Below are 23954 nucleotides of genomic sequence, written 5' to 3' on the forward strand. Positions count from 1 at the left end.
GACGTGGCATGAATCGCTGCCATGACTAGCCAATCTTGCTTAGCACACGATGCATGCGACCCTTCCCTGAAAGGCTAATCCCAGCAATACTAGGCGTGCAGGGCCGGCGCGTCCATATAGGCGAACTAGGCAACCGCCTAGGGCGCCAAGTAGCTGGGGGCGGCGCAGCACGACACATAACAGCTGACACAATATGTTTAACGATTATTGAAACTAGATGAAAATGGATTTTTGTAACAGTTTGGAATGTTTATATTGATACAAGTAATTATTTAAAGTCCACAGTGACCTATTTATGATTCGTAATAAGTAAAAAAGTTTAAAAAAAAAACACAAGCCTGCTTACATTTGATTGTTGACAAAATCTTAGGCTTACGTGATGTATTTTGAGGCAAGGAAAATTTCTTTTTAGGTGTCCGGGGGAAGGGGGGGTATTTAGGTTTTTCGCCTAGGGCGCCAATTTACCTTGCACGGGCCCTGTAGGCGTGTAGGCGCACTTAGGTCCCTCCCCTAACCCGGACCCCTTCCAAACACACTTGGTTTCAGTCAGGTTAGGGGATATAAATCACCACCCCCTGGCTGACAACCGCGGACTGTGTTGAAGCAGACGAGGGTGCGTGATGTGGCGTGACTGCAGGCGCGATGCTGCACGGCCACGACGTGGGCATGGTGTCCACCGACTACGTGATCGGCGAGCTCACGTACCGCGACCACCTGCACTCGTGCGTGGACGCCGAGGGCAAGCTGCGGCTGCGCTTCATGGCGCGGCCCGACGCCTCCTGCAACTGGACCGAGCTGGCCGAGCAGCGCCGGCTGCAGGGGGCAGCCTCCGTCGACGCCTTCCTGCGGCGCCGCCTCTCGCTCGTCGTGGACAACCCCCAGGGTAACTCTCCCCCCGGCCCAACCCTCGCACGTTCCGCACTCGTGTATCCCGCCGAGTCGGCACAGCTTACAACTGTCCAGACCCGTCGAACAAACTTGTAAAGCGTAATTACAATGTCAACCTAGCTGTCGAGGAAGTCGACAGCAGGGGCGCAACAACAGGGGGAGGGGGGGGCACGGGTATTCCCCCCCCCCCCTTCTGAAACCTTGAAGTGGGGGCAAACGAGGGCAAATAAAGTGCTGTGTAATCAATTTTTAGATAATAAAACTGCTTAAATAGCACCATTTTCCACCTTGAAATACAAATTTTTCCCGGGGGAGGACCCCCGGGCCCCCCTGCTTCAATAGGGGGGGGGGTCGATGAGTCTTTATAAAAAGGTATATTGCCCCCCTCCCTCTTGTAAATTTAGTTGTTGCGCCCCTGGTGTAATTACAATGTTTACCTAGCTGTCGAGGCAGTCGACAGCGTGTTGAGTAATTAATTCTTATATTTTTACTATTTGGAATACGTCTTCTGATGAAGGAAATTAAAATATTTAACCAGTGACTGTGGCAAAGCATAGTTAGAACACGCGTGGATCATTGAGGTTAGGTTTTTTTTTGTAATATACACTACAGATTTAATTATACTTTATATTACCATTTAAAAATAATCCGCCTTCTTATTCGTAATTGTAAGCTACGTGCAAGAGTAAAAGAGTAAGTTAGTATAATTTTACAGTGGTGTTTATTGTTCATATTAATTAGTTGAAAATGTGTCCTTTGTGTACGTAAAGAGCTCGGTAGCCGTGATTAATCCCAAGAAAAAAAAGTTTCTCGGCTTTTAATTTCTCTTCTTGGTGCATTCACCAGAAAATATGCCAAAAAAAATGCTGTTTTTCCTTAAATTATTTGGAATTCACAACTTGTTCACATATTTAAAGACATTTCGGAATAAATGTGAACGAGTCTTTTAGTACTCACCAGAAATGTGTAAACATCTAACCATGGTAACGCGCGAATTGCATGTGTTCTCATTTTGCAAATACACTTATAATACGAAACTCGTAGATGGAAATTTAAAGTAGAGTTCATTAAAATAATTCCCGGCGTAATAAATATTCTCAAATTGTGTTTTCAGCGACATCTCTGGACGCGAATCACACGCAGTTCCCGCACCCACCGCTATAAATAGCTGTTGGAGCAGCTTGTTCGACTATAATCATTCAATTTTCAAAGCGAAAGATTAAACTATATAATGAAACGGCTCCGATGAAAGCAAAAAAAAAAAAAGGGGGGGGGGGGGGCGATGGAAGATTACCATACTGGAAAACTACCATAATTACAGTATTCCGCCTGGCCTCTTCGAAAAAGGCGGAAAAGTACCATAACTGAAAACTGTCATAATTTTAAAGGACGGGGTGGAATTCGGCCTTATTTTCTTATACACTCCGTAGCATGAGTACAGCTGCTTTTCTCTCGAAGTAGTGCGAAGAATACATCGCTAGGTATGTAGTGCTGTTAACCCCCTAGTTGTTTCTTAGGTTAACTTAAAAGGTTACAGACAGCGCTTTCCGTTGTTCCAGTTATAAATCAACTCAACAGATCGCGCACTAATAGAAACAAATGTTTCCATAATGGGTTATAGGAAGCAGCACTTTATACTTATAACCACGATCTGTAAAAATAAAAATATGGTAGTATTCCATTATGGCACATTTCCTCCTGTTTTGACGGGGGTCGACGGAAGACTGCCATACTGGGTGGCTACCATACTGGAAGACTACCATAATCGAAGAATTCCGCCGGGGGGCAACGGAAAAGTGCCATAATGTAAAACTACCATAAGTTTGCAAAAAAAAATGTATTTAAAATCAAATTATATATTATTTCGTAATAATCTCAAAATATCAAGTGTAGTATGTATAGAGAATTAAATTTCATAACGAAATTATTATATCTACTTAAGTTGTTGAACTGGAGGAAAGGTTCGAACATAATAATTTAAAACAACAAAATTATAAGAAAAGTGGAATTTCTTGTTGTAGGATATTTTTTTTTTGTACAAAATATTTTTTTGGGCGAAAATAAACATACACAACCATGAAATTAACTTTTTATACTGTAACAGTTAAAACATAAAACACCTATCCCTCACTTAGCACGACTAATTCATTCCAAAAAAATGCTCGTGTTATTCCAAATCGTGTATTCTGAAGCATTAGTTTCCATAAATAGCAAGGCTAATTTATTTAATGTGTTCAAAAATTGTGCAAGAATATACTTTACGTAATATAAATGCGTTGAATAACACTCAACTATAAATATGTCACACCATTTATCTTTATATGCCTCTCATCACACTTCGTATGACAAATATGACACTGCCTAATGGGAGATAAGTGTTTATGTATTTATCGTCAGTCGGCTGGCTTACTTGCCCGCCTGGGCGTGACCAACTCACGTCACCTACTTTTCCATACCATCCTTTAATGATAGTGAAACCGATATTACTGTCGGGATAATTACATTTTAATTTTTCAAAATTAAAGTGCTTATTCGCGTATCACCACCTGGTTCACACCAATCCTGTTAAGCCAAAAAAATTTCATTGCATCATTCATTTAACAACCTTTTCCACGTGAATCATATGTTCATTTCTGTTCCGTTATCTAATGTCAAATATATTCCCGCTAGTACAAACAACAACCTCAGACTTAAATAAACTTTTGGTAACATTCTGTGGAATGTATAAGAAATGTTGGCAGAATTCCCCTTCGTCCAATTTTGTTATGGCAGTCTTCCATTATGGTACTTTTCCGTCGCCTTCGTCAAAACAGGAGGAAAAGTACCATAATGGAAAACTACCATATGTAATTTTTTTTAAATCGTCGTAATAAGAATAAAGTGCTGCTCCCTATAATACATTTTTGGAAAAATTTCTTCCTTCTGCATATTTTGTTAAAATTCATTAAACAATTAATACTATAAAATTTACCTTTGTTTTCTTGAACTTTGGTTATCGCCATCAACCCCAGATGGCGGCACCGTTCCATGATACTTCCGTTCCATTCACGAAATTATTCTTACCAAATGCCGTATACCGAGAGCTAAGATGTTACACATTAAAAAAAAATCCACCAATAATAACAAAGTTATTCCCAACACACCGTGTTTGGGTTATGGAAACAAAAACAGATTATTATTAATACTGCCAACTTTTACAATTGTACTTTTATTCATACACTGTAACATTATTTCTTTGTCGAACACCTGTAACTTGTATTTTTTTTTACGTACGGGGCCTTGCACTTGTAGATCTTAAATTTGCACCGTTGTAGCTTCTTAGAAAGGTAGCAGGCATCGAGCATGTATATTCACGACAAAATATGTAAAATTAATTATTTAATTGTTGAACTTATTTTGCCCTTGCTCGAACTCTCTTCCCGTTATCAGCTCCTGGTGGATTGCTTATTGACATTCTGGTAATATTAAAACCAATTTAAAATGGTATGGGATACTGAGTAGCAGTGTCAGTGATGCACACGTGGCACAATGTTGTTAGGGTTTGATGCCCTAAATCAGAACAGTCTACCACTACACTGTCTGGCCTGAGCCTGCTTCTAACTCTCTCCCTCTACTCTCGAAGGTAGCTCCTCCCTCTCTCCCCCTCTCCCACATTCCTTTATCCTCCAGGCCTGCACGCCGCGCCAACACTATACTGAGTAAATGGAAACATTCTAATTGTTGATGAGCACTTAAAAATAGCTATTTTGCTGTTAGCCTTTTTATTTCGCACTTTCCGTAGTTCACAAAAAAATATGACGTTAGGTAACAAGGGTTAGGCTACGGGAAAAAAGTTGCTAGTGCAAGGTCTCTCATTCGGAATTCTATGGTTCGGCACATTATGTAATTAAAATAAAGCTATAACTCTAAAACTGACACAATTTTTTTTGTTTCAGAAAAATCATTAATTGGTCTATCAGCTGTTCTCGCCTTTACTTTGACTTCTGAGATATCCTGTTTGAGGGAATGGTTTAAGAGGTTCAGACCCCTCCCATTTACTTATTATGAATTAGTATTTACATATATATATTAATTCTTTCAAAATATCTAGAACAAATTGATTTCTTAATCGCCTGGTGGATTCCTTGGTTAGCTCCACATAAAATAATATCCTTGGAACATAATCACAGACTCCCTGTGATCGTAACACAACGTCATCACTAGTATATCCACATTTTTCCGAGTATTTACTAGGGTCGTGACTGATTTCAAGTATACTTGTGGCCCTGCTGACTTTAATTGCCCCCTTATGAACTAGAGCAGTTCGGAAGTGTGTGTGCGCCATAGCTACACGTAATATGAGCCAGCTAAACAGGTGGGTCAAATTTATTTATTTTATAGTATTTTAAACCTAGCAAAAATTTCTAATTAAAATAGGCCTAAAATTTCAAACTCAATTAAAAAAATAATGAATTTATGGTAACCCATTTAAGTTTCTACATTTGTTTAGGAAATTACGGTTAGTTTGTGTGCATATTTTGTTGAAACTTTCTTATGATATTGTAAATATTTTTTTTAATATGTTGATCTTGGTTTGTAATAAGGTGAAAATGATTTTACAAGTTTTCAAATGCCCATAATGTACTGTCCGTTATAACTTACGAAACTCTTTTTCCAAATTGCAACGTTTGTTTGACTGGAAGCGCGCTAGAGGTACCTAATCATAAGTATTCGTTTATTGCATACCTGCAAACTTCACTTCCAGTTTTTGAACAGCCCTCGCGTATCACTTCCGGTAACAATTGCGTATAAGTATGTACATAACACAATTAGTGTAATTGGTTTCGATTGCTCTGTATATCATTACTGGTAATAAAATTCGCGTAACGATGAAAATGTTATATCTTATCTGTGAATTTTTTTTTTTAAGGTCGTAGCTGCGAGACACTTGTGGAACGTCATGACTCGCTAGGCTGACTTTCTTTTTGATCGGGCAGTAAAAATAAAACAAAGCAAAAATATTTCTGCATCTGTCTCCAGAAGAAAAATAATGAATGAAATACTTCAATAAATACTCTCTAGCAAATAGCATTTCAATCGTAGACATACACTTATGTACAAATACATTCTTGTGTGTTAGATGTAAATAAACGTATTACTATATTGTGTCTGTTACAGTATTTATTGTCTCAATTATTAATTTTATTGTTATTCCTGTTTGGATGCTGTAATGTTAAGAATTCGAACAACGTGCTGAAAGTGTTAATTTTGTATTAAATATTTGGCAACTGGAGGTGGTCGAGAACTTTTTTGGAAATTGGTTGTACTATGTTTGTTTTCCAGAGGAATATCCTGATATAAACACTGTATGGAAGAAGTTTTCTGAGATTTTCTCGACGATCTTCGAGATGGTGACCTACAGGCCTGTGTTCGAAGAATACTACCACCAGACGCTGGAAGAATTATGGGAAGATGGCTTGTTGTACTCGGAGCTGAGAGGCATCCTGCCAGCCGTAAGTCATGACCTCTGTCAGTGTCGTTGTCAGGGCCGTCGAGAGAAACTAAAAGCCCGGGGGCAAAAAAATTTGTCACTCACTTTCTTTCCTGCCCCCCCTTCCCCCCCCCCCCCACTTATTACGTAATGTACAACTTTTCAAACTTCACAATTAAAACAGAAATCTGAAGACTCTAAAAGTTACTCTGGCCACAAATGTAATTGTGCATTGCGTATAGCTTGTAAGGTTTCCAATGAATTATATTAGCAATAGTAGACTTGTAATTTTCTTTCCATTATCAGGGTAAACTCAGGATAAACTCGAACCTCAACCGCCCCCGACCCCACCTTCCTTCTCGACGTTCTTGGTCGTCAATGTTTTACTGCTATGAACGCTACTATATACCGTTTTCCAGTGGACTACACTGAAACCTAGACAAATTCAAGTGTTACGTGACTGCGAGTGCAATTTTCCTGGGCCCCTTGCAACTGTAATACGACTCGAGCAGTGAAAAATTTTGGAATGATATATGCCAAAGTTCAGGTGTTTTAAAAGGAAATCTTCTCATTTCAGGCGTTGGTAAAGAATGTCCCAGTTGCAAATTTTAATATTATCAACTGTAAGGGTTGTAGAGTATTGGTTCAAGGTCACAATTAAAGAGTAACTCAAACAGCTTTAGACAAGTTTATGAGCGAGTACTGCTTTGTTGTTTTCTCGCTTGCAGCGCCACCTACTCAAGATTGCGACTCCTGAGCTTAAAGCGTTTTGTGTTCTGCAATTTGCGAATAGTGAATCTGTAATCTGTTCAACGAGCGTTTCGTTTAAAGTTTAATTGTGATCCCCCATGTGGCAAAACATCCGCCTATGATATAAGCAATTCGAAACGACCGAATGTGTTTGTAAAGGAAACAGCACGGGACGACCAAAAGTGTCTGCACAGAATGTTGACCATGTCAGAATATCTTACCTGCGTAGACCTAAAAAATCTGTTCAGAAAGTAAGTCTTGAACTTCAGTTGCCAAAGACAACCGTTTGAAGAGAGGTTATTACTTGCATTACTCCGGACATGCTAACTAAAGTGTGGGAAGAATTGTACTTTAGGTTGGATTTGTGCCATATAACTAAAGGTTGCTTTACCTTCAATTAGATGTATGATTTGATGTAAACAGTCCAAATTAAACTGTTGTAATATACCATTGAAACTGGAACATTCTTTTATGAACATCCTGTATAATCCAGTAACATTTGAACCGCTAGCGTTCAGGTGTTTTTTTTTTTTATAGTAGAAGCTGTTGACTTTGGTCGCTATGTCACACCACCCCGCCACCGGCACTTTAGTTCGCTCGGAGTTTTTAGTTTCTGTCGGTTTTCATTTCAGTACAAGGTTTTCTGTTTTCTAGTGGGTTAAATTTCACTTTTCAATGTTTCACATTTGGTTTACTCGTTAAGACGAAGAAAAAAAAGTTCCTGAAGATGCCATGTTGTTTTAAACACATTTATGTTAACTATATCAAAATAGTAACTGTTAATATTAAAAATTTTGTTTCACTTAGATCAGATCTCACACGTTAAGGACTTTTTTTCTAAGAACAAACTATTGTGTCTCTTAACATTCTTATTATAATTAAAGTACTTCCCAAAAAATTGCATTCATTACTAAACTGCAATGTATTCCCAGGGTAGGTAGGTACACCTTATATAGCAGCCAGTCACTGATAACTTCAGAAAGTCCACTAAATTATTACACTATGCCAGGATAAAGCCAAGTTTTGATAATCAACTGATGGAATATTGGTATGGCCTAAAAATTAATGAGAACAAGATGGCGTCCTATCTTTATCCATTAAACTACCTATATTGATTGTTGTGCCTCAAATCAGCGACTTCTCGGCACAGTTTCGCCCTTTTAATTTATTCAAGAGCTTGACATGCATTAAGAAGCTCAGATTAAAAAAAAATGGGTACATGTACTTACGCGCTTGAGAAGTTATACTTCTTTGGCATCATTAAAAAATATTTTTTAATTGCATGCAAATAATTAATTACAATAAAATAATTAAAGGGCTGGAAAAAGATAGTCAACACATTCAATAAAGTTCAGTTTATATTTGAAAAATTATATAAATAATATTGAGAGAATAATAAATATATGACTTAATTTGTACTAAATATTATAAGATTCTTAATTTTAAATATTTATTATTGATTATTTAATATTTTAAAAGAAAATAAATAAATTTAATAATAAATTCAAAAATTTAATATAAGTTTATTAATTTTTATCAAAACGTTTTCATTAAATTTGTTCATTTATTTTTATAAATATTTATTATTTATTCAATCTAATAATAAATATAAAAAATTATTATTTTAATTTGATGTTCGATTTTAATTTTTATCACAATTTTTTTATTAAAGGTTTTATTAAATTTATTTATTTATTTTGTAAATATTAAATAACCAATAATAAATATTTAAAATTAATAATTTAATAATATTTAGTGTTAATTATATTAAATAATAATATTTTAATTTTATAAATAAATAATACATACGGATAGTTAACCTCAATTATATTGGAGCACTTAAAAACGTATATAAGCACAATTTTTTTTACTAATATTTACGAATAGTAAATATTATTAATCAAAATATTCAATTTAAATCACTACTGAATATAATTTATTAGCACATATATAATTCGCACTTGTATGAAACTAAAACACGTGTTGTGAATGTAGAAACTAGAAACATGTGGATAAATATTATAAATATGAAAACAGTGATCAGAGGCGACGAGCGTGCCAACATGCGCGACTAATAGAGGTTCTATTTCTATTTTGTTGGTAGCTTTTTTTCGAGACTTGATGAGCGATTTAGCGGGCAGCTTCAACCTGTTAATTTTGTGTTACAGTGATGCGCGCGCATCTTAAAATTTCACTCTCATTTTTTCATAACGCGCCTAAAGAAGTATAACTTCAAAAAAAAAAATCTTTTTTACTGTTTCTTAATGGGGACCTCCCAATTTAAACTCTGCCCAGTCGGTAGTACTCGGCTAGTGCTGCACGGACATGCTACACTGTCCCACGCTGGGTTAGCAGCAGATAATATTTACTCTGCCTGTCCTCACGTACAGCCCCAGGTGACCCGTGCAGGCACCGTGCCTTCAGTCACTTAACCGTGCCTTCCTGCAGTATGATTAGGCACGTCTGCTAAGACTCCGACGTAGCGTTACAATGCGCCCGCCGTGCCTGAATGCATCTGGCGTAGCACAGCGCCAGCTCTTGTTCTAGAAACTCCTTGCTGTGCTGAATATTTTCCTTTCCTCCTCCCCCGGGCCATAGTGTCGCCCGCCATCTTGTTGCTTGGCCCTGCCTCATAGAGCCCCTAGCATCCTCCCGTCTCTCCGCAGCACCACGCCACCTGTTGGGTGATGCATGCGCCAAAGCTGTACCCCTTCTCTTGTACTTACGTTTATCTGGGTTAGGTAGCGCCACCTCTCGGCCCGTACACCACATTCTCCTACCCCATGTCTACGCCCCCTGCTCGAGGCGCCAATTGCCGGCTCCTCCGAGCCACTTCTAGTTCTTTAAGTCGCCTATGGTGGCGTCCCTTTACAGGCCGTGGCTACTTCTCCCCCATCTTTAGGCCTTAGCATCCTCCATTTTTTTTTTCTCGGACCCAAAGTTCCCCATTTGAAAATGAGGCGCGGCGATCCTCACTCCGCGGCTGTTTTTTCCCCGGGCGCGCGCTCTGTCGGGTCGCATTCTTCACGTTCGGAGCTCCACTTCGTGACTAGCTCGGGAGAAATCCTGGCCAGGCATGTAGTCCCTTCTGCTTTCTGCTTCATTCTCCTGTCTATATGTAGTGTGGTAGCTTTTGTTTCGTCAAGTTAGTCTGTAGTATTCGCGAGTGTTTTCGGTGATGTCGGGAAAGGTTTTGGTTTGGTTGTTTTGAGAAGAAGAAAAAAATTGGGGGAGGGGGGGGGGGGTGGTGTCGAGATGAGTTCTTGCCCCAGGTGGAAACTAGTCTAGTCACGTCCCTGTTCACTGTACTTCGGGACGAGTTAAGCTGGGTGCACTGTTGAAAGAAATAACAATAACAGTAGGTCGATTTGACTGCCACGTTTTCCAACCTACCGATTCACAATAGCGCATAGGATTTCTATTGTCAGCTCGTTTGGCAGAGGCGGTGTGCACAGTGATGTTTTCTAACTGAGCCCAGGGGCGTAGCTAGGGGAACCTCCCCCCCCCCTTAGCACCCATTATTTTTTCTTATCTGAAAGCAGGTTAGCTAAAAGCCTGGGTGTCTTACTGCTATCACCGGCCACTGCACTGGAGGGGAAGAGTAAGCGAGCCCTACCGATTCTCCTTCCCTTCCCCTACCCCTGTCGCGAGCAGGAGCTATAAGGTTTTGACGCCATAAGCAGGTGTTTACTGGGCTTCCAAAAGTGTAAGGATCGCTGTGTGTGTATAGAATTGAGACAACGACATGGTGCCATGTAACTCTTCAAGCTATAGATAATTGTTTCCGGGAATAGATCAGTTCTGCCGAACTTATTTTTTTGTATTGTCGAGCTTCGAGCATGATTTATGATTTTGAGTGGACGTAAACAAGGCAATTGGATTGATAAAAATATCTTTAATTCATTTCTTACTTCATCACTCAAACAAATTTTTTTATTAAAAAACTAATAATATTTTTACCGTTACAATATTTAAAGTTAAGTATTGAAAACTGCTAAAATAGCACTATTTTACACCTTAAAATCCAATTTTTTTTTCCGGGGTTGGCCCGTTTTAATAGGGGGGGGGGCATGCTTCTTAACCCCTCCCCCCCCCCCCATACACAAATCCTGGCTACGCCACTGTGTGAGCCCAGCCTCAGACGAGAACGCGCGCGTGTGTGTGCCCCAGGCCTACGAGCTGGACGGCTCCACGCTCTCGGAGGCGGAGGTGCTGGAGTTGTACAAGAACGTGACGCTGCGCTTCAGAGAGGAGCACCCGGGCTTCTTCGGCGCGCGCTTCATCTACGCCCCCAGCCGCAGGGCCAGCGACTCGGCCGCCGACCGCTACGTCGAGCTGGCGCTGCAGCTGCGGGCCGCGCACCCGGACTTCTTCCTGGGCTTCGACCTGGTGGGGCAGGAGGACCTGGGCCGCCCGCTTAGGGACTTCTCGCGCCAGCTGCTGGAGCTGGCGCCCCACATGCCCTTCTTCTTCCACGCCGGCGAGACCAGTGAGTGGCCCTGGCGTAGTCCCCTGTGGGTCCCCCACACACATCCCGCATCCCGCACGAGCAAACACGACACTCTTCACGACGTTTAGAAACTTGTTAAAGAGCTCAACGGCCTAAAAAACGTTTCAAAATTCCCGAATCCTTTTCATACCTACCTTCTCCCTCCACCCCCCCCCCCTCCAACGAAAAAAAAAAAAAACACCTCGTGTCATCCGCAGCCACCCTTCTCCCTCAAATTATTTCATTTATCTATGAGTACGTTTTCTTTCTTCACAGTCACACTAAATTATCTAGGAATTTAGTGGACTTTAAGAACTCCAACGTCTACACATAGAAACTTAAGTAATGATTTTTTCCTTGATAAAAGAAAGCTGAACATTTTATATTTTTGTTTTTGTTTGATTATTCATATTAATTTGCACTTAAGTCGATTGATGACAAATCATAAATAGCTACATATAGTTATATGTATTATTAAATACTTAATGTCTTCACACATGTCAAGTTTGTGTGAAAGACATGCATACAGCCACACTGTTGCAGGCAGGCATTAAATATAGAAATCGAATTACTGCCGTTTCTGTCTGTGAGGCATGGGAGCATTGGGGAGAAAATACATTATTGTGGTTCACAAAAGTTACAACAACCCTTTCAAAATAATCTCTCTGTAACTTCAGTTGAGTTGCTATAATTGTCTTATTTTGTCTTCGCTTGTTTCTTTTTATTTTTATTTTAACTTCCGAAAGAGAGGGTTCAGTCTCCATTTACCCCCCTACCCCCCACCTCTGGCTACGTACGAAACTGTTAACACATCACAGTAGCTGGCCTAGGGTTCAAAAATATATACTGTCGGGCTCCATCCCCATTACATGATTTGGAACAACTTTTCAGACCACACAATTCAAAAATAATATTAATATTATTTAAACATGACCGTGGCCATAACAGTAAACGTTGTCTTGATTTATCGCATAACTTATAAGGCAAGTTAATTCAGGCAGCAAAAATAATATCGAAACTCAATCGGACCCTTCTGTCCTCCCCCCCCCCCCCCCTCATTTTTATGAGCATGTAAGTTCTGGCTGCAAAACTTAAAAGACCGATTCTCCGTCTTCGGCACATTTTGGTGTAATCGTTAACGTGCTATTATTTTTTTTTTTTTTTCAAAAATTTTTCAAATGCTGCTGTTTTTAGTTGCGGAGCCAGGAGCTCGTGGAAAAAAAGTTAGAGAACGAGTGTTAGTGATCATAACAAATCAATTAAATTCGTAGTGTTTATAACATTAAAAAATATAACAATTTTTTTATTTACAAATTAAAATTCCTACTACCTAAAACAAATTTAACGTTGGAAAAAAACTGTCTGTACAAATTTATTTAAATCACAAAACGATGACGATATTCAGATGAAATTCGAACAAGTTTAAGATATTAAACTGTTATACCTCAAACGGATTGGAATATATGATGATAATTATAATTCAAATATTGATTTCCGTTCAACATTACGACTTGGTGTTCTAATTATTAATGTAAATCAAAATAATAAAAAAGAGCTGTACTTTTGCGATACTGTTGAACGTTTACACCTAAGACCAGAATTGCAATAGCCCGTCACTCCGTCCATCCGTCAGCTAAGGATAAACAACTTATATTATTTTAATTTTATATGTGATTTGTGGCCTACATATACAGCTTGCACCAACGACCATAGGTCAATTTTTCCTTATACGAATCTCATTTATCATATCATAATCAATCAAATCTGCATTCTAATTTTACTTCCATGTCTTCCCCGGGACTCGGATCACCCTCCAACTGCACCATGGAAGTCGGCGAGCGATTATCAGCACTCCGCTCGTTCAACATATTTTTTTTTCAATTCAGTGCTGCCAACTGTTGAGAAAAATTAAATATTAAAGAAACTTTTTCTTGTACAACAATAAGATTCATTTGACTAGCATGTAAGTTATACACTTATAACTAATTCATTTTTTTCACTCTAGTATTTATTTAAACATTTTAACAATTCCCATGCGTAATTAATTAAACTTAGTGCCTCGGACTATTTTTGTTTCAAAAAACCAATATTTAAGTGTTGAAACGTAAGTTAAAAAATAATTATGGTAGTAGACTAACAACTAAACAAACTTAAAAACCTTTTATTATTATGAGGTATGACGCGAAAAACTTCGGACTGGTGGATGAAATTTTCCGGGCCAGCTTATTTGCTGCAGGTCACGTGATAGATGGAAGCACGAAGTCAAAGGACTGTTGTACAGTAAGTCCATTAAAGAATGCCCTACTAGTTATAAAATTTAATAGCATTAACTGTAAGCGTTGTAGAGTGTTGGTTTAGAGTCATAATTAAAGATTAACTCAAACAGTTTTAGATAAGCGCATACGCGAATAATGCTTTGTTTTTTTTTTTTTTTTCATTTGCAGCGCGAAATAATCGCTCTTTACCCAATTAGTAGAGAGTAAACATGTAAACTTTATTTGGCAACAGGATGGGGCCCATCCCGATTGGAATCTCTTTGTACGAGAGTGGTTGAACGTCCAAGTCCATGACCGTTGGACTGTTCGTAATGGTCGAGACGACAGAGTTATTCTTCGAAGGACTCCACGTTCGCTTGACATAATGCCATGCAATTTTTAATTCTTTTGAGCTTTATAGCTTTATAAAAGATCGTGTCTACGCTACCTAATGATTTAACAAAGTTAATTCAAATTAAAAGGCTATAAAATTTGTAGTAAAAAAGAGTTAGTTTACCTTTAAATCGATGCTATTGTTGTAAATAGTCTAAATTATTTTTATATTATGCCATTGAAATTGGGACAATCTTTTATGGACCTCCTGTAGTTCCGGCATAAATAGTCTTTGCGGATGATGCTTAGGGGCATGCAGATTTCGCGAAAAGATTTCGAGACCAGATGAAAGTTAAAACACTGTAGCATCGTCTGTGTTTCGTGATCGAGTGAGTTTCTCCCAGGTACACATCGATTGTTACAACACCAATCACAGTGATTCAGTGCGGAAGCAAACGAGTCCTGAGTGGCCCCGGTCAAATATAAGGCAACGACTTCTCTCGCAGACGGCCGCCAATCACAAGGAGGAAACCACAGGTGCTGGTACACCTTGTTGCAGTCTAATACCTGTTCAGATCTTTTAGCGAAAAATGCCTGCCCCTAATGATGCTATGAACGGGACCCGGCCAACAGCGGCGGCGCCGTTGACCCGGCAACACTGTGCGCAGACTGGCAGGGGCTGACGGACGAGAACCTGGTGGACGCTGTGCTGCTGAACGCCACGAGGATCGGCCACGGCTTCGCGCTGCCCAAGCACCCGGAGCTGATGAGGCTCGTGCGCGAGCGGAACATCGCCATAGAGGTCAACCCCATCTCCAACCAGGTGCGCGAGCCGTTCCTCACACTCGTCGCATGGGCGTCGCAAGGATATATTTGGGGGGGGGGGGGGATTGCAATTGATGTAATTGTTGAGGAATATCCATCCCCCGGGAAAATTTGGGGTTTGAAGGTGCAAAAAGGTGGTTTTTAGGCATTTTTCTTTCTTAAATATTCGAATTATGGTTGGTTGCAGTATATAATTTATTTTTTACAAAAAATATTTTCAGAGGACGTGTCCCCCCCCCGGTCCCCCCCGGTTGCGACGCCCATGCTTCAGGGGGCGGTTAGGCCCCGCCATCCTGGAGGTTCACATCTTTTTTTTTTGCTGTGATTCTAATTCTGAACTATTATCCCCCAATTTTCGGCATGTCAAGTCATAAATCATATCTCCCAGACCTTCTATACCTTGTTGCAACCACACATTTAATGATAGGCTCCAATAAAGCGCCGCGAGGAAATAACTTATTATTTCACACATGCGATTAAAACTTTCATGAAAACCGCACCATTTCACAAGTATTGACTTAAACAGGTAGCCAAAGCGAAGTCGTACACCATGTAAAACTAAAACACTTAGCCCGGAAGCTTTATTACAAGCAGTGTAAAAAAATATTTGAAATTGCAAGATGGCGAGGACTAAGTACCTTAAACAAAAACAAAAAAATACACAGTGTATTTGTGAATTATGGTGCATAAATAAAATGGTCGGTGAGAATACAAAAAAAAACCTAATTTTTGTTAGTGAATTATGTCTGTAATCGCAACCCTGCAAAGTTACACGAGCGAACAGGAGCTCGAAAATGTTACTTTCCCGCGCATTTGGCGCCACTCCAGTGTCTGAGAGGACGGGCGATCGCAGCGCCGTGACGTTAAAAATGCTTCCCGGGAAGCAGGCACCAAGCACGACGGTTTAGGGCTAGCCATACGCACTGTACTTGAGGAGTGTGGTGTAGCTACATCACCTTATCACCTTCATGGTGTGCCCAGAATAATGAAAAATATATTAGTTTAGTCAACATTAATTTGGTACTTCTGCTGCTCGAGAAAAGAAAAGAACAAGGCCACGGCGGGCGGACAGTGGTCTGTGAAGGTCGTGCAGAAAGCACAGGGCGGTGAACTGAACTCGACGCGACCACACGCGCCGTGAGAGATAAGCAGCGCGCAGTGACGGGGGAGGGGTGGCTACGACCTTGTCAACAGCACGTTCCGGGACTCGCGGTGGGGGGGACAGCTGGCTGGCTGCCGGACGTCTCGCGCGCTACGCGCTAGCCTAAGTCCAAACGGAAATTTAACTCAAGATAAATTTAAAAATTTAACTCATTATAACTAGGGGGTGTACCAGCGATCAGTTTACAATATCATTACAAAATTGTTAATATCAAAAATTAATTAAAAAAATTTTTTTTTGTACTTTTATTTTTATTTTAGATATGCTTATATTATTCAAGTATGCCTATAAATCAAGGAAACCATGCTCTGCTACCAAGTTGTAACGCCCCTCGTGCCTCAAAATAGAATTATTTTAAATTAATTAAAAAAGCCTTGGAAACATGCTGAAAAAAAATTAGTTAAATAAATTGATTTACCAGAGGCGACACGAGGTGGGGAACACACAAAATTTAGGAACTTCCTGTAACAAGCAAGGAGGAAGTTGGTGTGGATCGTTAAAATCAATAAATAAAAACTACACGATTAACTTGATCTATAGTTTCCCTGTTTTATTTGCCCTGAAGAATTATCTTGTTTGGATTATTTTACACACACAAGGTTTTAACAAGTTTCAAAGATTAACAAAAGGAAAAACGAAAATGGGGGCCGGCCCTCGAATCTTTAAACACTTTACATTCTTAGTTTGACATATAAACATTTGCATTATAAGTTTCACACCCAAAGTTGTATGGATCCGATGATTACATTGATAATTAGTTCTATTCGCTCTACATTTTCTTGAGAAAAACACTGGTCGCTGGTGGTTTGGTCATCCGCTTAAAATAGTTCGTAGCTAGGTAAGGGGGAAATGTTGAATTTACATTACCACCCGGGGTCTTCAAAACGATCACGTCGGGTAGTAGAAGCGTTTCTTCTAATGTGACCCACGGAACAGAAGGGGGGGGGGGGGCACGAGATGAGAGCAATCAATCTCTCCCCGTCATCGAACCCTGTCTGCAACAGTCAAAATCAAACCTGATTAGAACTTGTATACAGGCAGTCTATGGGGCAGAAAATGCCCAAAAAAAATTTAAGGAGAAAAAAAGGGGGGGTCGCGAATTATCACTCACCAAAACAGGGGAGTTGCCCAGCACGCTGCCATCGTGGAGTCAGCCAGGGTCTGGAGCTCGCGAATAGCGCGGCAGGACGCGGATGATTTCTTCATTATTAAATTTAAAAGAGAAAAATTTCTAAGGCAAATAACTAAACTATGCAGACAGACTAATCTACTAGAATTAACTTGAGGGATAGCATCCCTTATACGAAGCGACTACATAGTTGTTAGCGGTCGGATGAAGTCTAGCCGATTCGCCGATACTCGATGGAGGTCTGTCTGCAGACGCGACGCGAGTTGGTCTGTGTCGCGGGAAGCCGCGTCTCGTAATTAAAAGTGCCCACCGGCTCTAACGGGTGGAAGGGGGGGGTGTCTGGGCCGCCGAAAAATACCGAAGTTGCCCGAATGCGGGCGGAAAAAAAACTCTAGCAGGAGTCTTGAAGTTGGCCACACTGGGCGACTGTAGAGAACTCTGTCGGAGCAGGTCTGAGTTGAAAACAATCGACTCGACCACGGCGTCCATATAACTCAAGGCAAAGCAGGTGCTGCTTTCTGGCGCCCTAGCGGGCAGGCAAGCGGAGAAGTTCGCGACTTGGTCGCTAGGTGGCTCTTGCGATCAGTTTTGGCGCACTCGTTTTTGCGGGTAGACCTTGAGAACGGTCACCGGTGTCCAGGGGGTTACGACCGGTCATTGGTCTTACTTGGAACTGAGAAGGGGGGAGAGGTGGGGTAAGATGCAACGCTGATGGGAAACTGCGCCCCGTCGTGGCTGCAGAGGGGCGAACACAATACTAATACGTGATGAAAAACGCGAATCTCAGCTCGTCTCTGCGAACTGGTCGCCTGCAAGCTACAGGCTTGCCTATGCAGTTAGGGTCACGAAGAGAAATAATATTACAGGCTTGAGGCGTGACTGAAGGCGGGGGTAATGGTAAGCGGTCTGCCAGTCAGGGGTTAGGCCAGCAAAATATCCGATACGCCGATGGGAAAGGGGCTTCAGAGCACTGAGACAAAGTTTAACTCAGAGGAGTACACCAAACTAACAAATTAAAATTACACTATAGTAGAGCAAATAAAATTTCCACACAAAAATTTAAAATCATAATAAAAATTTAAAATATATCGTGTCGAATTTACTAATTAACGGCACAATGGTATGAATCGCCACTGGTAAATGTACACTGTTGATGCTGCAATTCCGTTCGCCTTTCCGTACACCAAGTGCACAACGGCCATCTCTTCGAATCTAAAGTCTGCCGTGCTGTTGTTCGTATATTTTGTAATCACATTACCGTACCAACTAACACTACGCTAGTTGCTAAAACAAGCATGTAAACGTATCACGACTAGCCATCCACTCAGGGCTGCAACTAGTGTCTCTGGCACCCGGGGCATGAATGGATTCATGCGCCTCCCCCCCCCCTCTTTTTTTGCACATACCACACCAATAAAGCGGGGTGTCCGGGGGCCCTCCCACGGAAAAATTGTGCTATTTAAGCGTTTTCCATACCTACATGTAACAGTTTCTGTGCTACTGTAACTTCCATGCATGAACCCACTATGTCCATAAAGTAGTCCGTATAATCACTAGACTTGTTCATTAAATATGTTGAGACGTTATATTGTAAATCAGATTAGACATTCCTGGCATGCAAGTTAAAAAAACTTTTTACCAGTTACCAGTTGTAGTAAGAATTACAATGCAAGCGATTTCGGCGCCCCCACAGCTTTGCGCCCGGGACGTATGCCCCGCTTGCCACCCCCTAGTTGCGGCCCTGCATCCACTACACAGTCCACTGAATGCCGCTTGTCAGTGAGTACGGCTAACTCTAAAGGTCTAAGTTCGGCTCGTCGCCTGCTTCCCGTGGAGTGTTTGAACGAATGTATGTATGAATGAATGTATGTGTGAATGGATGGATGGATGGATGAATGCATGGATGGATGAATGCATGGATGGATGCATGGATTAATGAATGGATGCAATTTTGCAGGGTTGTTATTCTGGACACATGTTACTTAACAAAAATTGCTTATTTTGGCTTTCTCTATCACCCATTAAATATATGCCCCACAGTTCGCGAATAGGCTGCATATCGGTGTTTAGACGCTGTGCGCATTTCAAGTTAAACTTCACATTAAATACGATCAAACTTAACAAAGTAAACAATAGGGTTCACAATATTGTAAAAAAATCGATGGAAAACCTGCAAAAGGTTTTGCAGTTGTCTGACTCTCTGCATTATTCGTTATTCGCCTTCCCCATCCCCATAATCGAGCACTCACTTTACGTTATGATCCATGAGTAATCTTCTCGACTTACGTTTCTGGCTGTACAGTTTCACTTCAAAAACCACTCTCTGAATTAAGAAGAGAATAACACTGCAATAAAAGATAATGTAAGAATATGCACATGCAGCCTGCTACGTGCCAGCATTACAAATGCGCGCTTCCTTACCGCATAACACACGCGTGAGTCTAGCGAACACCAACTGGGCGTGTTTTATTAGAGGCCGTCGGCAGTAGTCAACCGAACACTAGTTGTTTACCACGTGATTTACCTCTGCGGGCAAAAAGTATTGCCTTTTTCCAGTCATTGTGTCATTTACGCTCAAATTATCTGTTACATGTGACACGTGGAAACGCGACCTAAGCAGTTGAAACGATATGGGGTGTCCATATGACATTATATGGTAAATAAAATGTTATGCCAAAGGAGATTCCGTATAAGAATTTTTGAAAAAGTGAAGAGCACCATTGTATTAAACACAGCTCTGGAAAGAGTAATTTATTTGAAAAAATAGTTTAAGATATTTTTGCAGATACGCCTTTTCAAATCTGATATTTATAGGAGGAATTGTGCTAAACTTTTAAGTGTCTTATGTAACTCTACCCCCACGTCCCAAAATATTTCGGGGGAGTTTCCGAACAACTTGAATTAAGTACACATTTATAATATACATGCTCCTAACGTCTCTTAACTCCACTGAAACAAACTTCCAAACACCCACGACATGAACGTATCAGGAATTTTTCAGACTGGTTACATGTAACTTATCAGCAGTGTTGCAGACTGGTTAGATGTAACTTATCAGCAATGTTGCAGACTGGTTACATGTAACCAGGGCCGGTGCAAGGTAAATTGGCGCCCTAGGCGAAAAACTTTAATGCACCCGCCCCCCCCCCCCCCGGCCGGACACCCCAAAAAAATTTTCCTTGCCTCAAAATACATCACGCAAGCCTAAGATTTTGTCAACAATCAAATGTAAGCAGGCTTGTGTTTTTTTTTTTACTTTTTTACTTATTACGAATCATAAACAGGTCACCGTGGACTTTAAATAATTACTTATATCAATATAAACATTCCAAACTGTTACAAAAATCCATTTTCATTTAGTTTCAATAATCGTTAAACATATTATGTCAGCTGTTATGTGTCATGCTGCGCCGCCCCCAGCTACTTGGCGCCCTAGGCGGTTGCCTAGTTCGCCTGTATGGACGCGCCGGCCCTGCATGTAACTTACCAGCAGTGCTGCAGACTGGTCCCATGTAACTTATCAGCAGTGCTGCAGACTGGTTACATGTAACGTATCAGCAGTGTTGCAGACTGGTCACATGTAACTTATCAGCAGTGCTGCAGACTGGTCACATGTAACTTATCAGCAGTGCTGCAGACTGGTCCCATGTAACTTATCAGCAGTGTTGCAGACTGGTCACATGTAACTTATCAGCAGTGCTGCAGACTGGTCACATGTAACTTATCAGCAGTGTTGCAGACTGGTCACATGTAACTTATCAGCAGTGCTGCAGACTGGTCCCATGTAACTTATCAGCAGTGTTGCAGACTGGTCACATGTAACTTATCAGCAGTGCTGCAGACTGGTCACATGTAACTTATCAGCAGTGTTGCAGACTGGTCACATGTAACTTATCAGCAGTGTTGCAGACTGGTCCCATGTAACTTATCAGCAGTGTTGCAGACTGGTCACATGTAACTTATCAGCAGTGCTGCAGACTGGTCACATGTAACTTATCAGCAGTGTTGCAGACTGGTCACATGTAACTTATCAGCAGTGTTGCAGACTGGTCACATGTAACTTATCAGCAGTGCTGCAGACGGGTCCCATGTAACTTATCAGCAGTGTTGCAGACTGGTCACATGTAACTTATCAGCAGTGTTGCAGACTGGTCCCATGTAACTTATCAGCAGTGTTGCAGACTGGTCACATGTAACTTATCAGCAGTGCTGCAGACTGGTCACATGTAACTTATCAGCAGTGTTGCAGACTGGTCACATGTAACTTATCAGCAGTGTTGCAGACTGGTCACATGTAACTTATCAGCAGTGCTGCAGACTGGTCCCATGTAACTTATCAGCAGTGTCGCAGACTAGTCACATGTAATGTTGTTGCAACGTGTCTCTGTGCTGCACGGGGAGTGTCGCGGCGCAGGTCCTGAAGCTGGTGGACGACCTGAGGAACCACCCGTGCGCGATGATGCTGGCGGCCGAGAACTCCACCGTGGTGATCGCCCCCGATGACCCGTCCTTCTGGGGCGCCAAGGGCGTCAGCTACGACCTCTACCTCGCCTTCATGGGCATGGCGCCGGCCCAGGCCGACCTGCGGCTGCTCAAGCAGCTGGCTCTCAACTCCATCAGGTGAGCGCGTCGCGTCTGCGCTTGTCCCGTTAGTCCGCAATTTCACTAATAAGAACCGTTCACTTTAGCGTGAGTATGAATGTAACAATTCTTGTTCGTAATTTAATGTAGATTATTTTTGTATAGAATACATTTTTCGCTAAACCGAATATTTTTTCGAGATATTTGCGAAAAACTGCGAAAAACTACCATTTCACCCTCTTCCCACCCCCCCCCTCCCTCCGTACCCCGACGCTCAAATTAGTGTAACTTTTTATTACATACTAAGGAGAATGGATAGAACAATTTGGCGTTGGAGGGAAACTTTTTTTTGGATGTTGAGGTTTAGGTCTAATTGCACTGTACTGTAACACGAGAGCGACTTTTCCAGTACTCACCACAGATGTGCCACATCTAACCTCGGTCACGAGCAGATTCAGGTGTCTCATTATTCAAATACACTCATACGAAACTCAAGTCTCGGACACAAAATTAAAAAATATAATTCTTAAAAATAATGCCGAGCGCGATATACATATTTTTGCAAATTTTGTTTTTAACTACATTTTTGGACTCTGATCACATGTAGTTTCTGCACCCGCCGCTAGAAATCGCTGCAGGAGTTGTTACGTCAACTATCAAAATTATTAGATTTTTCAGAGCGTAATTTTCAACCACATAATCAAACGGCTCCGTTAAAAGTGAAAGACTTGATAAAAATACTAAACCCCCGGCTTTGGACCTGAATTTCGCTAGGAATTTTATTAAAATACTGTCTATCTTGATCAAAATCACTAAACAGTAAATACTATAAATTTCCCTTTGACTTTTTGAAATTTTGTTCGCGCCATCCGCCACAGATAGCAGCACCGTCTGTTACACATATCTGTTCCTTTGCTTTCGTCACATTCACATAATTACGCCAAACAAATGCCGTATACATAGAGCTAAGATGCTACACACACAAAAAACACAAAAGGTCTATTTATGTAAATTTTGTATTCATTTATCAGCTGTGGAAATACAGAAAAAATAACTTGTAGTGATTGATCGCGAGACAAGTAGTCGAGCAATCATTTTGCATTTGAATATTTGCTTGATTTTTTTTTTACAAATGGCAGATAGATAGTGTATAGCGTCCTGTAGCTCACATATGCCATTAAATGATGATCGTGTTTATTCCGTATGTACGTGTGTGCGCAATCACTCAGATGTACAACCCACGTGTAATATTCTAGCAGAGGACTAGTGGTTTCATTGGCCCGCACAAGGGTGGGGCTGGGTGGACCCCTGGCTCCAGGGCCCAGGCCCAGTCCTGTTTATTTTAAAATGTTTAACTATTATAAGTTTTTACAAACTAGAAAAATATAGTGAGTATCTTATAAATAAAACTTAGTTTCGACTTATAAAATAGTAACCATAAATATACCCTGTATTTTCAGGTTGAATAACATTACTTCATGTAATTTTTTGGACATACGCCATTGCTAAGAACTTTTTCTGTTGAAGAAAAACTAAAAAACTAAAAAATGAAAAATTAAGAAATAAATAAATAATTTAAAAAAAGACAAAAAACACAAAATTAAGCAAAAAATTGCTGTTGTCAACAAGGATATAAACACCACAAAATATTCCGTAACAGCAATATAGTCAACAAACAAAGAAAAACAAAGAAAAATGTACTAAGAGGACGAAAAAAACCCCACAAATGATGACGACACAGAAATATTGAACCCAAAATAATTCAGCACAACAGTTGAAACGAGACAAAAACACGACAGAACGAAAAGACGAAACGAACACAATAGTTTTACCAAAACAGAAACAAGCGACGTTTCGGGAACTGCTATCTGCTCCCGTCCTCAGGCAGAGACGCACATGGTACGGGAACACAGGTGCGACTAAGTCCAAAAACTTACATCAAGTCATGCACTCCCATTGCACAAATCTTTCAAAGATAACTTGAATAACATTCTAAAATGAGTGTAGGTAATAAATAACCATGCAATTATAATGTAGCACGTGACTGTATATTTGGAGGGGGGGAGGCGTCT

At 40.6% G+C, this 23954-nt stretch overlaps 1 protein-coding gene across 1 annotated transcript in view; it reads left to right on the forward strand.

Annotated features, from left to right (window-relative positions):
* The window catches only part of LOC134541957 (adenosine deaminase 2-like), a 41526-nt gene that overhangs the window by 14636 nt on the left and 2936 nt on the right, over positions 1-23954 (forward strand). The window contains exons 3-7 of the mRNA XM_063385715.1: positions 638-883; positions 6211-6380; positions 11279-11597; positions 14854-15008; positions 21716-21921. Of these exons, the coding sequence (XP_063241785.1) occupies positions 638-883; positions 6211-6380; positions 11279-11597; positions 14854-15008; positions 21716-21921 (1096 nt within the window). The remainder of the gene's footprint in view (positions 1-637; positions 884-6210; positions 6381-11278; positions 11598-14853; positions 15009-21715; positions 21922-23954) is intronic.

The sequence above is a fragment of the Bacillus rossius genome (assembly GCF_032445375.1).
Source record: "Bacillus rossius redtenbacheri isolate Brsri chromosome 4 unlocalized genomic scaffold, Brsri_v3 Brsri_v3_scf4_2, whole genome shotgun sequence".
Classification (NCBI taxonomy): Eukaryota; Metazoa; Arthropoda; class Insecta; order Phasmatodea; family Bacillidae; genus Bacillus; species Bacillus rossius.